At 36.9% G+C, this 12,696-nt stretch overlaps 1 protein-coding gene and 1 non-coding gene across 5 annotated transcripts in view; both read right to left on the bottom strand.

Moving 5' to 3' along the window:
* Positions 1-12,696, bottom strand: part of LOC112553432 (chromodomain-helicase-DNA-binding protein 8-like) — a 40,767-nt gene that overhangs the window by 897 nt on the left and 27,174 nt on the right. For 3 of the 4 annotated variants that reach the window (XM_025220639.1, XM_025220641.1, XM_025220642.1), the window contains 17 exons: positions 12,155-12,273; positions 11,613-11,777; positions 11,065-11,244; positions 10,528-10,638; positions 9,964-10,220; positions 9,444-9,531; positions 7,557-7,659; positions 7,077-7,224; positions 6,400-6,489; positions 5,347-5,447; positions 5,098-5,203; positions 4,747-4,871; positions 3,132-3,250; positions 2,428-2,501; positions 1,092-1,324; positions 550-766; positions 16-176 (listed from right to left, as the gene is read on the bottom strand). In XM_025220639.1, the coding sequence (XP_025076424.1) occupies positions 16-176; positions 550-766; positions 1,092-1,324; positions 2,428-2,501; positions 3,132-3,250; positions 4,747-4,871; positions 5,098-5,203; positions 5,347-5,447; positions 6,400-6,489; positions 7,077-7,224; positions 7,557-7,659; positions 9,444-9,531; positions 9,964-10,220; positions 10,528-10,638; positions 11,065-11,244; positions 11,613-11,777; positions 12,155-12,273 (2,397 nt within the window). The remainder of the gene's footprint in view (positions 1-15; positions 177-549; positions 767-1,091; positions 1,325-2,427; positions 2,502-3,131; positions 3,251-4,746; positions 4,872-5,097; positions 5,204-5,346; positions 5,448-6,399; positions 6,490-7,076; positions 7,225-7,556; positions 7,660-9,443; positions 9,532-9,963; positions 10,221-10,527; positions 10,639-11,064; positions 11,245-11,612; positions 11,778-12,154; positions 12,274-12,696) is intronic. The other variant, XM_025220640.1, reaches the window with a different exon arrangement.
* LOC112553510 lies at positions 4,946-5,044 on the bottom strand. The gene has a single exon (XR_003097066.1). It is a non-coding gene; the product is annotated as a small nucleolar RNA U6-53/MBII-28 (small nucleolar RNA).

Raw genomic sequence — 12,696 nt, 5'->3', positions numbered from 1 at the left:
GTCTTAATTGCCTACCTGGTGATGTCTGAGTAGGTGGTGCACCACTTCCAGCGTATACACCTGAGGAGTAGTGCTGTGGTGTACTGCGCAGATGTCTACCAGAGTTCTTCAAAATTTCATGGAAACTTAAAGTTGGATCGCGCAGAATATTGTACTCAGTGCGTGACACACCATGTCTACGAGACAAATATAATAGAAAAGATATCACTAATATGCATATAATAATACTAATAAATTTGTAAAGCACACACTCACTCCTAAGGAGTATGCGCTTAGCAATTAAGAACAAGAACGAAACATGGACAGGAAAACAAACATATGAGCTATGAAAGAATAAACAATCGTACTAAACGAAGAATAACATCAAATACAGAAAACACAGAGGAACCAAATAATAAAACACGAGCTGAGAGTAACATGATATAACAAAAGGATGTGAAAAAGGACTAGCATTATTATCTCTTAGATACAAAGATGCACAATAAGGTTTCTATTAAATAGGCATTGTTAAGTTAGAAATGACTAATTACAGCACCGAAACCTCCTCACCTGGCAGCACCAAGCAAAAGTTCATGGTCATGTTTCCCACACTGCCACCAAGATGGCATGTCAAATGATGGTTGACACAACTTCAGCCGCTCTGCCAGTTTAGGGTGGGGTAGCACCTCATCCCGGATTTTGTTCAGCAGATCAATGCGTGCAAGACATCGACTAGCCCTTTCTTCTGTGATTGGTTCCACCATGATGCAATTTGGAGGAGGGGGAACTGCACAGGATACAAGTCACATTGGATGTCAAAAACTTTGAGTGAAAAATATGCTAGATGTAATTTGCTATGGAGAAGAAACTATGCTATGTTTTTTAAAAAGTAAAACTGCTATCTAAAATGACTTCTCCAGCGTAACTGTAGCTTGAATCTTGCAGTCCGACTAAAATACAGGCTTGCTTAGTAGCACTGGTGTTGACACATTTGCTAAAGCTTAGAAACTCTAGATTGTAATTTGAAAAAATAAAAAAAAACCTAATAAAATATATGAAGCACTAAATCCCTAACACTGTAAGACTGCCCTTCTACATTACTGTTGCGTTACCTCTATCCTCAGCTCTGAATTTGCCGCAGACACTTTGGCACATGTAGTAGAATGCATGGAAATACTCCGTGAGAGTCTCATCATACTTGCGATCCAACCGTGCAAAGGCTCTGAATCTGTCCCATTTGAAGTGCCCGGTTTCTCGGTCAAATTCGACACCGAAGGTGGACACTGTGCGATAAAAGTCTGCCTCCTCGCGGCGGGACCAGCGACTGTGGCGGCACCACAACAAACTATAGAAACTTGGTAAGATGCAACTGTCAACTAGGCGCAAGCACATGGGGAAAGAGGGGTGAGCAGTTAAGCTAAGCCCAAATAGTGAGCCTGGCTCTCTCACTGTTCATTTTGCATCACAAGCAAAAATCCAAGTGAAGTTCTTTTCTTTGTACACTTTTTTTTCTTCCTACAGAATGTTGTTGCCAAAGCATTGCATGCAAAGATAAACTGCACTAACTGTTGCAGAAGCAAAGGAGGGAGCCTGCGGGTACATTGCGCCACAAAAAGTTGACACCAAAAAATAGCCAAAAATACATGCTGCAGCAGACAATTACATGCCTAATATACTTTCAATTACATCATCCACACACATGGCATCAGGGCAGACTAAGATCTGTCTGTCATCATGCTTGCTCACTAGTGACAACTGCTACTTATTTATTTTCCCCTGACTTTGTAGGAAAGATCTGAGACCCACTTTGTACCTTTGCACTTCTATCAAGCTTTTTCACATGGCCAATCAAGTAAGAAAACAGACAAGAACAGATATATATAATTATATGGTAAAAAAGTAAAAACATTTTTACTAAATAAAATGGTGTATTTTTCTGGAGTAAATCTATGACAAAATTGGTAATAAATTAAGCACCTAACACAAAATTGCAAACTAATTTATTAAGAGAACAGTAAATGTTAAAATCACAAATTTTTTTTAAGCATTTTCTTACAGAGAAATTAATCATTCATAATTTTCCTATTTATTTGTACCAAAGGACAATACATTATTTAACAGATTTTACTGCAATGTTTATGCAACAGCAACGATATTGAAAAACAAAATAAACACTTTGTGGCCAACCAGATTAAAATATTCATTGTAACTGTCTAATTTTTAAGTCTTTTAGGTTTTAGCAAAAAGGTACTGAAGATAAAAATATTGTGTACTCCTGCCTTCCTTTGAAAAAAAGCTATTATTTAGTATAAGTCACAGAACTTGTACAGAAATAGTTCCTGAATAGTCTGATTTTTTTTATTATAGAAAACTCCACCCTGATGCCATGCAATGTCTATATGAGAAGCAAAAGCAAAAAAAGCAACACTGCTAATGTCTGCAACTTACTTCTGCTGAAATTCTTTTTTCTTACTCTCTCTCTCTTTCACCATAAGTTCAGCTCGCTCCTGTCGCTCAATTTTCTGAAAGGCAAGTCATAACAGCTCAATGTACTGTGACTACCTGCTGACTGAAATGCAACACTTTTACCAACAGTGCAGATGTGATCACCCTTTCACGGAATTTATCAGGATGCCATTTTCTGTACTGTGTTTAAAGTCTGACTTTCATTTTATTTTCACGTGATTTTTTATATTTTTAAATATAAAACATGGAAAAATTGTACTGGGGAGCATCTCAACAATGCCCTTCTTGGTGAATGCATGTTTTAGGTAAAGAATGCCATTCCACTGACAAGTCAGGTATCACATGAGCACCATGTGCAAAATATACAGCCGCATCCTCCCCTTTTTTTGCTGGGTATATCTGACGTCAGTTGTAAATAATTTTAGAAAGCACTGCCTTCACTTAAAAAAAAAAAAAAGTGTGGGAGTCATATTGTGAACAAAGATGCCATGGCAACTTTCTTGGGCACCATCTCTGCAGTGTAAATGCAAACTTAACACTGGAAATGGTAAAGAGCTAAAAATAAGTGTTAAACAAAATGAAATAATAAAAGTTCAAAAATCCTATTTTGATGGTCCAAATTTGTCCATATGAAAAATGCTGAGGGTGATGAAGTAATGGGTACAAAATGCTAAGAAATTCCTTACCCGTGCATGCTGCTCACTTTTCATCATCATCTTCTTGTGGTTGCGCTGGTAGCCTGTTATCACTCGACGCAAACGAGTGTTCAGGTCAGAAGCTGAAGGAAAGGGGTATTTACCTCCTTCTGAAAATGAGAATCCAATTTTGTGTTTCTATTTGCCAAGTAGGCATCTATACACCAAATACTATAAACTATTTCTGTCTTGATGATTACTACCTCACAACACGTGTTGACAAAACTCAAGAACTAGTGACATCAGGCATTGTAAGAATATGTAATACTGCAATAAATCTTAATAAACTTTTAATAAATTTAAATTTTTTTAGGTCTGAGTAAGGCAAAAGTGTGTGTATGCATGCCTGTGACATTTTTAGCCAACTCGATTAACCCTGATGTGGTCATGTTGCCAATAGCCTAGTGATGCCATGGGTTTCCAAATAGTAGACAAAATGAAATAAGTGAACTTGAATTGAAAGTCATGGTTCATAGAACACTGGTAATTTCCCTAAGACCCCTCTCAGTCAGACCTGACTTTGGCAATACATGTCTCGTTGAAAAAGCAATGAACACAAACAGATTTTAAACTTGAAGGTAAAGGAGCAGTGGTTTGACACACAACAGCCACACACAGTCTGACATTGTTTATCATTGGAATCCACATTCCTTCCCCCCCCCCCCCCATATGAATGGAGTCGAAGTTATAATTGGTTTTAGCACTATTTTAAGTTTTTCAGGTCATCCTTTTGCTAATCATTTAAAGCAATCATCATATTTGGTCATTCCCAGTTCCAGTGTGAAACAAGATCTGATGGGTTCATGTCAATAAGCACTTCTCCACTGTCAGCAAAATAGCTTAAATTTGTTGATTTCTTCCAACTCAACTGCACAGCTTACATGGTTCATGATGTTGTGTAACCTTTCAAAATACTTGGATGTTTTTGAACGATTTTCATGACAAGTAACCCCTCCCCCCCCCAAAGCAATTTTAGTGCACAGTACAACTCCGCCTGGAAACCACTCACATAACCTGCCGGTCCCAAGCCCGGATGAAGAGTACGGTTGGGCGTGGGGCTAGCAACCCCACCCTGTAAAAAATAAAACGCTACAGAAACCGCAAGCATATCAACTGTACAACGAGAGCCTGGTTTTTTTTAATGCGGCCCTATGCTTCACTGGGGGAAAATAGGAACAAGAAGATAGACAGTATTTTCTTGCTCTTCAATTACAAATAAACCATTGAAGATATTCAAAAAATTCATCGAAATGTTTGGATTATCCTTCTGACCTTAAAAAAATATATATATAGCAGCACAAGGCCTGTAAATGAGAAACTTTAGAGAACTCCTGGTTTGGAGATCAGACAAAATGTACACAAATAAAGACAAGTAACCTTGTTGAGCAAAAAGCCTCAAACAACAGGCTGTAGAGACAATGAACAGAGTCCCAGCTGGATACAATTTGGTATGGGCAGAAGTATATGGTGAAACAACATGAGACAACAGAAGATACCAAATTCAACGTAAATCCAGGGTTGAGAGAGAAAAGACCTTGCATGACAATATGAAAATAATTTTGCTCTTGGGTTAGCAACAAAAATGGTGCTGTCACTGTAGACTTACCCATCTCTTCAGATGATGTCACCACAGGATTATGTTCTGCAGACACCTCTGGCACGGAACTCTGTGACAGTTCCCCCTCATCCTCATCCTTCAAGATCTTGTCATCCATATCATCATCATCTTCCCTGATATAAAAATAAATGCATGAAGAACACCCACACCTTTTAATGGCATTTATTATATTTTCAAAGAAAAACTGTAACCTCAGACTGAAAATTTTTTCAACTCAGTGGACACATGCATTCCAACACTTGGTATGCAATGCTCTCTGTATTAGCATGGCAAGTCATCATTGGTATTTGTAACAGCAATTCTTCATAACTTGAAAAAAATTATAGTAGGCTGCCTTACCTGTCGTCATTCTGTTCAGCCAGCAAGGCAGCGCCATCAGGGGGTCCACATCTGGAGAGGAAACATAAAGAAGGATCCTGTCGCACCTGGTTGAACTTTTCATATCCTGCAAGAAAAATCAGAAGAAAAATCAGAACCTTATCCCCTGGCTTCTGCTATTTTAAGCCTTTTTTTAAAAATCACCTAAAATGGTACAGAGACCTTAGCTCATTCTCTGTGAAACAACTTGTAGATGTAACAAGCACTGACCATGCTTAAAGACTCCAATCAACAGGCAGCGATCAGCACACTCATCCCACCAAGCTGCTGGCACCTCCCCATCAGAGATAGGTGTAGGAATATCAATCTCACTGCAATGTCCCCAAATGACAATGATTAGCTCAATATAACGCAAGGCACCATATTATACCAATGCCTTAAATAAGTATTTTGAGAGATGGATAAGTGATTGCAAGGAGCAGAAAGGTACAAAGATTTGGTCCACAGATATTCTCAAACAAGTGTGAAATCATCAGCTAGCATGGCATGTTTTTATCAATTTAAGAGCTCCTTTCCAATATACTTATTGGAGAAGCAAATAAAGACAAATAAGATTTACTTTGATGATCAATGATAAACATGTCTACTGTGATATCCTTCATTGTAGAATTATTACTTCACATCTATTGCCAGAACAATATAAATATAGAAAGACCATGTCGCTTTCATCTTTCAGATGTATGAATTTGCTTACATGGAACTCTAGCTTTTGCAAAGACAACTCTTGCTTGCATATTCATTTCCTAAACATGAAAAGCATATGCTAATGGAATCCTCCCTCTTAAACTTTCCACGTGATTCAATCCACCAAAAACATCTTTTTCATAAGAAAAAATGAGCCTCGTTGCATAACTAAAATGACATGGTCAACAAAGTTTAACAAAAGTCCTGTTACTAAAATAAAATAAGTCTTTTCTTATCAATTTTTGTGCTCGACACAAATATGACAAACCTAATTGGATCTGTTATTTTTTTGTAATCATCAATAATTATTGTGTACATCAGGAAATGCATGCTAATAGTATTTGACCTCTGGTTAACATCAGTGAACAATCAAGTCATAGACTACGTCCTAGATTTCTTTGCCTGTCTACCTTATCAAGTCGATAATAATATCAGTGTTGACCAGTCTGTTCAAGATTTTTGTTGTCTTGATTCTGACCCCCCCCCCCCACACACACACACACACAAAAACCTCCCGCTAATAACCTGAAATGTTAGTCTCAGAAGAAAAATAAATCCTAGCTTAAACATAACTCTTACCTGGCAGGGACCCCCTTGAACACTTTAACAGCTTGGTCTCCGATAACCTCCTGCTTTATGTAGTATAGTAGGCGTACCCGTAACAGCACCCTGTAAACAAGAATTACCATTTTGAACACTTTCTGTTTATCCAAGTTCATTGCAACCTGGCCAAATTAAAACCCATTTTACTTGATTTCAAGAGAGAAAAATCTTCAAAAGATATTCGTCAGCTGGTACAATGAACTGTAAGACAACCCATGCAAAAATTCCTTCATGTGGTACAACATTATTGTTCTCTTTTTTCCTTATAAGAACTGACCACAATTTATAAGGACCATTATTCACTCAAAATAAGACCTTTTCCCACCCCCAAATCTACAAACTTATAAGCACCTAGGGAGGCATGCACTATGACAGCGCCATAACTCACTGACATGTTGGCCAATGTGTGTTCAGCATTTCCAAACATCCCAAAAGATCTGGGGAACCTGGAATGCTGCACATCTCCTTCTTTTCCTCTGGTTTGTTACGGGAACAATCTACAAAGTCTGGCCCGCCTTTGTCAGAGGATTCTTTTTTTCTTGCCCAATGAAAATCTTCCCCTACAGTTAGAATGTTGGGACAGCATGGTATACAAGGGCTAAGGAGCACAGAACAACTTTTGTGCAAATGTCATTAAGCATAGCATGACTTACTTGTTGGAGTGCCTGTGCAAATGTCGTTTATATCCATTGTCCAACACGGCTTCTGGGTCAAAGTCTAATGGGCGACAATCATCAAGACATCTTCCACGCTCTTTTGCTTTTTTCCCCTTGCGACCTCGTGGAACAGGTGCTGACAACCCTGTATTGATAACATAAATTAAAAAATTTACTGAAATAACCACCCTATCCAAAGCGAAGCACTCCAAAAATTTCAAGTCCACTTGAAAAAAAAAAAAAATGACGAAGTGGCAAAAATTAAAGCAAGTTATCATTACAGTGACCAAAAGTGGTGAATGGGAGTTGTCCAGCTCTACAGAGCATACACAATTTGAAAAGCGAAGTAAACAAAAGTTGTAAATTAAAAAAAAAAAAAAAAAAAAAAAAGCCTCATGCTTATTAAGAGGGGGGAAGTAACATGATTTAACACTCCATGCAACTTTGCAGCAAACGATTTGACCACAAATGCAGTACCTGTGTGGTTTTTTAGTTCCCCTTCATTACTGCTGCCTATGAGGTCCCAGATAAAGACTTTAATCCTTTCGTCACCTTTGTAGAATTTAATTGAATGTGCCAGCTGAAACAGTATAAACATTTTACAGCATCAAAAACAGGTTCACACACATATCAGTGATATTCAGATCATTAATTTTCAAGCAACATATAAGAAAAAAAAAATACTGCAGTTCAAGGACAATGCAAGTGTTCAGCGAAAATTTCTGGAAATAGAGCATAAAGTTTTACAAAATATTCAGGTGGTATTTTATGAAGAGGCACAAGAGAATTTATATTAATAGTTTTATCTCAATCACAGCTAGATTTGTCAAGAAGACAGGAAGTGACAACAGGGGAGTATTTCTAAAAATAGTGTCATCTGCATAAGCAAAATTCTAAAAGAAAAGATGCCATCCTCAGTAAAAGAAAACAGACCAGAACACAATGTGCTGCAGCTGAAAGTTCTCTTCTACACTCAGACGGAGTTTGTACTCATTTAGGGAATCAAATACCAGTGGATTAATTTTGTTCAAACTTTGTCCCCATACAGTACTCAAGAATTTGTTCAAAATATTTCAAAATTGATTGTTATCCAGTCTCTTATACATTACTAGCAAGTTTAGTACTTTTAGTTAAACACAGAGATCTTCTTCCTATCGCAGTGCCAACTATACAATAGCAAAAGCCGTTCAAACCAACTATAACTGCTGGTTTACAAAAGGCTTAAGATCAAGCATCAGATCTGCAACATCTATGCTTTCTATACTGTTCTGGTCTTGAAGTATATCCTGATGCAGTCATAAACACATCAGTCAGGTCCTTATCCAGCACAATGCTAAAAGCAACTAACTGTGTGAAGGCACCATTAATGACTGTGCTCAAAACAGCTAAAAGGATTGAGGGTGACAGACGATTGAGGAAAATGTGCGAGTAACAGTAAATTTTGAATGGACCTAAATGAGAAAATAAGTTTTTACATTCATAAACATGTATCAAATTAGATTTGAATAGTCATTATCAGCAGTCAGTTGTAACTATAAAATAAAAATACAATGCTTGAAATGAAATATCTATAAAATGAAAAAATTTTACAGTTTATCTCAGACAAACCCACATTTGAAATGGGTTTATATTTTATCAACTATAATACACCTCGAAAAATTAACTCAAATACGCTCACTTAGTAATAAAAAACCAATAATAATACAAAGTGGACTGCAATGTCTGTGACTGCTGCCCATTAAGATTTGATCTGGAGAAGATTTTCTTACAAATCTGTAAAATTCGGTTTGGGCTTTTTAACTTTAGCTGAAGCTTCTAAATAAAGATTAAATCTGTAGGGCTGTATTCCAAAATCAGCTGTTTCCTTTTCTGGGCAAAAGAAATCGCTTTTGACCACAACAACCTGAGTGATAGTTCTTGACCTAAGAGATTTCTTTAACTAAGTGACACTCTCTGTTACTAATGGAACATGAAACTTTTCAGGAAAGTAATTTTCTTCTGCTTTCCTAGTGACAATTGAGAATGCTGATGTTTGAAGGCTTATATCTTTAAAATGAAGCATAATTATGTACTCTTATTTGAGAATTATTATTTTAAAATCAACTTAATTGATCATAAATAAATGTTTCACTCGGCTTGTCCTTTAACCTACATGTATACATTTGCCTTAAGTAACCACAAAAAAGTATTCAAGCAACAGGCAAGACAATTCATGAGATGGTGTTAAATAAAAAAAACTTGTGAAGATTGGTCACCTTTGTGCATACAACAAAATTACAGCCTACACAAACTATCCTGAAGTAAATGACAGCTATGTGCTACCTAAGTAACAAAAGCAGTGTTATTTAAAAAAAACAAACTTACAATAGCACGTGCAATGATCTGCACATCGCTCTCCATCAAAGTATGTTTAAAACGAGCGTGGGCAAGGATGTCTTTCCACCTGCCCCATCTGGGAAAAAAAAAAAAATTCTATATAGTGGACAAATGCCCCATTTGAATGAAACAACCATTCCTTATGCTGGATAAAGTGCTGCATCTGAAACTTCCATTCTTAATACTGGACAAGTGCCCCATCTGTAAACATCTATTCAATATACCTTTGGAAGTCTCAAGTTTATAAAAATTGTCAAATATTTACCTCTAATGTCCATTTAAGCACATGGAATTTTCCCATAAAGCAAATAAAAAGCCCAACTGATTATTTCAAAGATTATTCATTCCATCATAGCCACTGAAATTTTTAATATGCTTCAGAATGGATTTCTATTTATAATTTTCCTGTAAAGGTCTGGCTTCAAAATATACTTTTTTTCCTCAAATGATAAAACTATCTAAGAGACCAAGATCAAATACTCATGCACAGACCAGACTATGTACTCACCCATAAACCAGTAAGTGCTTCTCCACCTTGAAGCAGTCAGAGCGTGTGTAGCCTTCTGAAGAGATCCCATCATTGTAGGTGTAATCATCGTCATTACCTCGACCCCGCCGACTTTTGCGTCCTTTGCGACAACTGAATCGCATTTCAGAATCGCTGTCTGAAGAAGATTCCAAGTCACTCATGTCCACAACAGATTCTTCTTTACCATAGCGGGCTGTCTGTCTTCGCTGTCGTGGTTCTTCAATGATCAGAGCATTCTGGATTAAAAAAAAATAAATCCAGCTTATTAACACATTTTTAAACCAATTTGTTGCCATCTACAATTCTTTTCATTTCCGCATTACCCCTTAACACATTCCAAAACTTACAAAGCAATCTTATATCTTCCATTTGTACATCATTTCTCAATAACTTCTTTGAGCATAAAATGTCTTGTTCTTGTAGGAAATTATACACTAAAATGTTTAAGTAAGCAAATGCAGGAAAAGTGTGTTAACTGAGTGTGACCAGGCATAAAATATTCAAAATGTTACTTTTTGACAATCCAAGATGTGCCTTACAAACCTTTGAACCCAAAGCCTCGACATCAAGATCTGCCTTCTTTGCCCACTTCTGCCAGAAGTTGGGATCGTTGATGTCAATGTCATTGCGGTTACTTGTCATGCTAAAGCTAGCCTGAAATATGAAATTTCATTTGCTTTGATAAGAAATGACATTTCTGTTTATATATCCTTTATGTCTAACACAATGTCTGGCCAACTGATGCGACCTATTCCTTATGAAATAAATATGTTATATGTATGCAATTTAAAACTTACTTTGTCTAACCATATAGCAACAGAACTTTTATGACAGCATCTAGTATACTATTCAACACCTGGCTAATCACTTTCACCCACACTTATAGGTATTTGCACATTGGACAGTCACAGGTATGGATCACCTGGTGTCACCATGACCTTTTCTGCACATCTAAGGTGATGCCCTGGTGTCATCACATTTAAGGTGATGTGCTGCTATTTTATCACTTCAGTACTTGTTTTGTTGTTACTTCAGCTCATGTTACTCATAACTACAGAAAACTGACCTCTGTGGACATACCTTAGCAAAGGTTGATCCCTTGCCCTCACTCTCTATCTGAATGACCTTGGTACGGCGCTCAAGGATCAGATCAATGTCCTCCTCACAGAATTTGTCGCCTGCATTGTCGTCATCCATTATTGCTCCATAGGCTCCCTTCTTCAGCAGATCTTCTATCTCTTTTTTTGACATCTGACTTTGCTGTTAACATAACAACTATTCTAAACCACCATATACCAAACTGAGGCCCTACGTTTCTCAAGGAGTAGCAAAGACTAAACATACCAAACTAAAAGCAAATGGCAATAAGCTAAATGTCTACAACTGGTCACTGTATCATTTCACAGCACACTACTTTCAGCATTTACTTTCTCAATACATCATTGCATATATTGTTGGCTGAAAACCCATGAATAAAATTTTTGACTCTCCCCCTCACAAACAAGCTGGCTTTATTAATCTTTAACCCTTGGTACCCAAACAGAGAAGGCATGCATAATGATGTATGAACATTTTGCTAAAATAAGTGTTTTTACAAATGTCCTACTTTCTGGTTGGTAGGTACTCACAGCACTTGCTGGCTTTTCACCCCCCATGGACTGCAGCACAGCTTTGTCAAGTCCTAGTTTAAGCGAGGCTTTGTCAAACATTTCACGTTCATATGAATTGCGTGTGATCAGGCGATATACTTTGACAGCCTTGCTCTGACCAATGCGATGACACCTGGCTTGAGCCTGTTGCAAGACAAACGAACAAAGAAAATCAATCAATAAGCTGGAATCCAGAAATTTTTACCAAAAAATAGCACTAGTTTTTGAGCATACAAAATAGAAATATAGACATTTAAACAAGTCAACAAAAACAACAATTCTTAAAATTCACATCACATAAATGTTTTCAAAACGGTTCTTTGAAACGGAGCATCACTGATAATTCTTTTAATTGTATGTTAATTGATATAAATTTTTTTAAATAACAGTTGAAATTTCATTTGCGGGCTTTGCTGATATGTCAGGTTTTAATAACAATTGCGCGAGCCATAGCGAAGGAATTAGCAGGTCAGCTCATTCGTATATCATACTGTATATTTAGATTTGACGTGTAAGCTTACTTGAAGATCGTTCTGTGGGTTCCAGTCAGAGTCATAAATGATAACGGTATCAGCAGCAGTCAAATTGATACCCAGGCCACCAGCACGAGTACACAACAGGAAAGCAAAGCGGTCAGAATCTGCGAGAAATATAAAATACTGCATGTCAGAGTGCTACTCCAAAACGTTTTTAAGGATATATCTTCCATGTTAAAGAAAAATAATTTTTTTTTTAAACTAGCAAGAAAAATAACCAAGTGGCTATATTGAACATGTCAACAATTTTAGTCTTTGTTAAGTACTATTATCCAAATCTGCTCTTTATGGTATATTTTAAAGCCTTAGAGAACTGTTAGGCCAAGATTGCACCAGAACAGAGGAAAACAATTTCCAAAAGATAATGGTAGCCAAAATAATGCTTCGAACAAATCAATGCTTACACTTGTCTGATAAGACTACAAAAATTACTACTATATCGTTAACCTATTTTAAGATTTTGGGTGGTTTTTTTTAAATATAAAAAAATAAAATTTTGAGAACCTGTGTGGACTTGAGAAACTGGT

This window comes from Pomacea canaliculata, linkage group LG12 (genome assembly GCF_003073045.1).
Source record: "Pomacea canaliculata isolate SZHN2017 linkage group LG12, ASM307304v1, whole genome shotgun sequence".
NCBI classification, from domain to species: Eukaryota; Metazoa; Mollusca; class Gastropoda; order Architaenioglossa; family Ampullariidae; genus Pomacea; species Pomacea canaliculata.
This window is presented reverse-complemented; position numbering and strand designations above follow the sequence as displayed.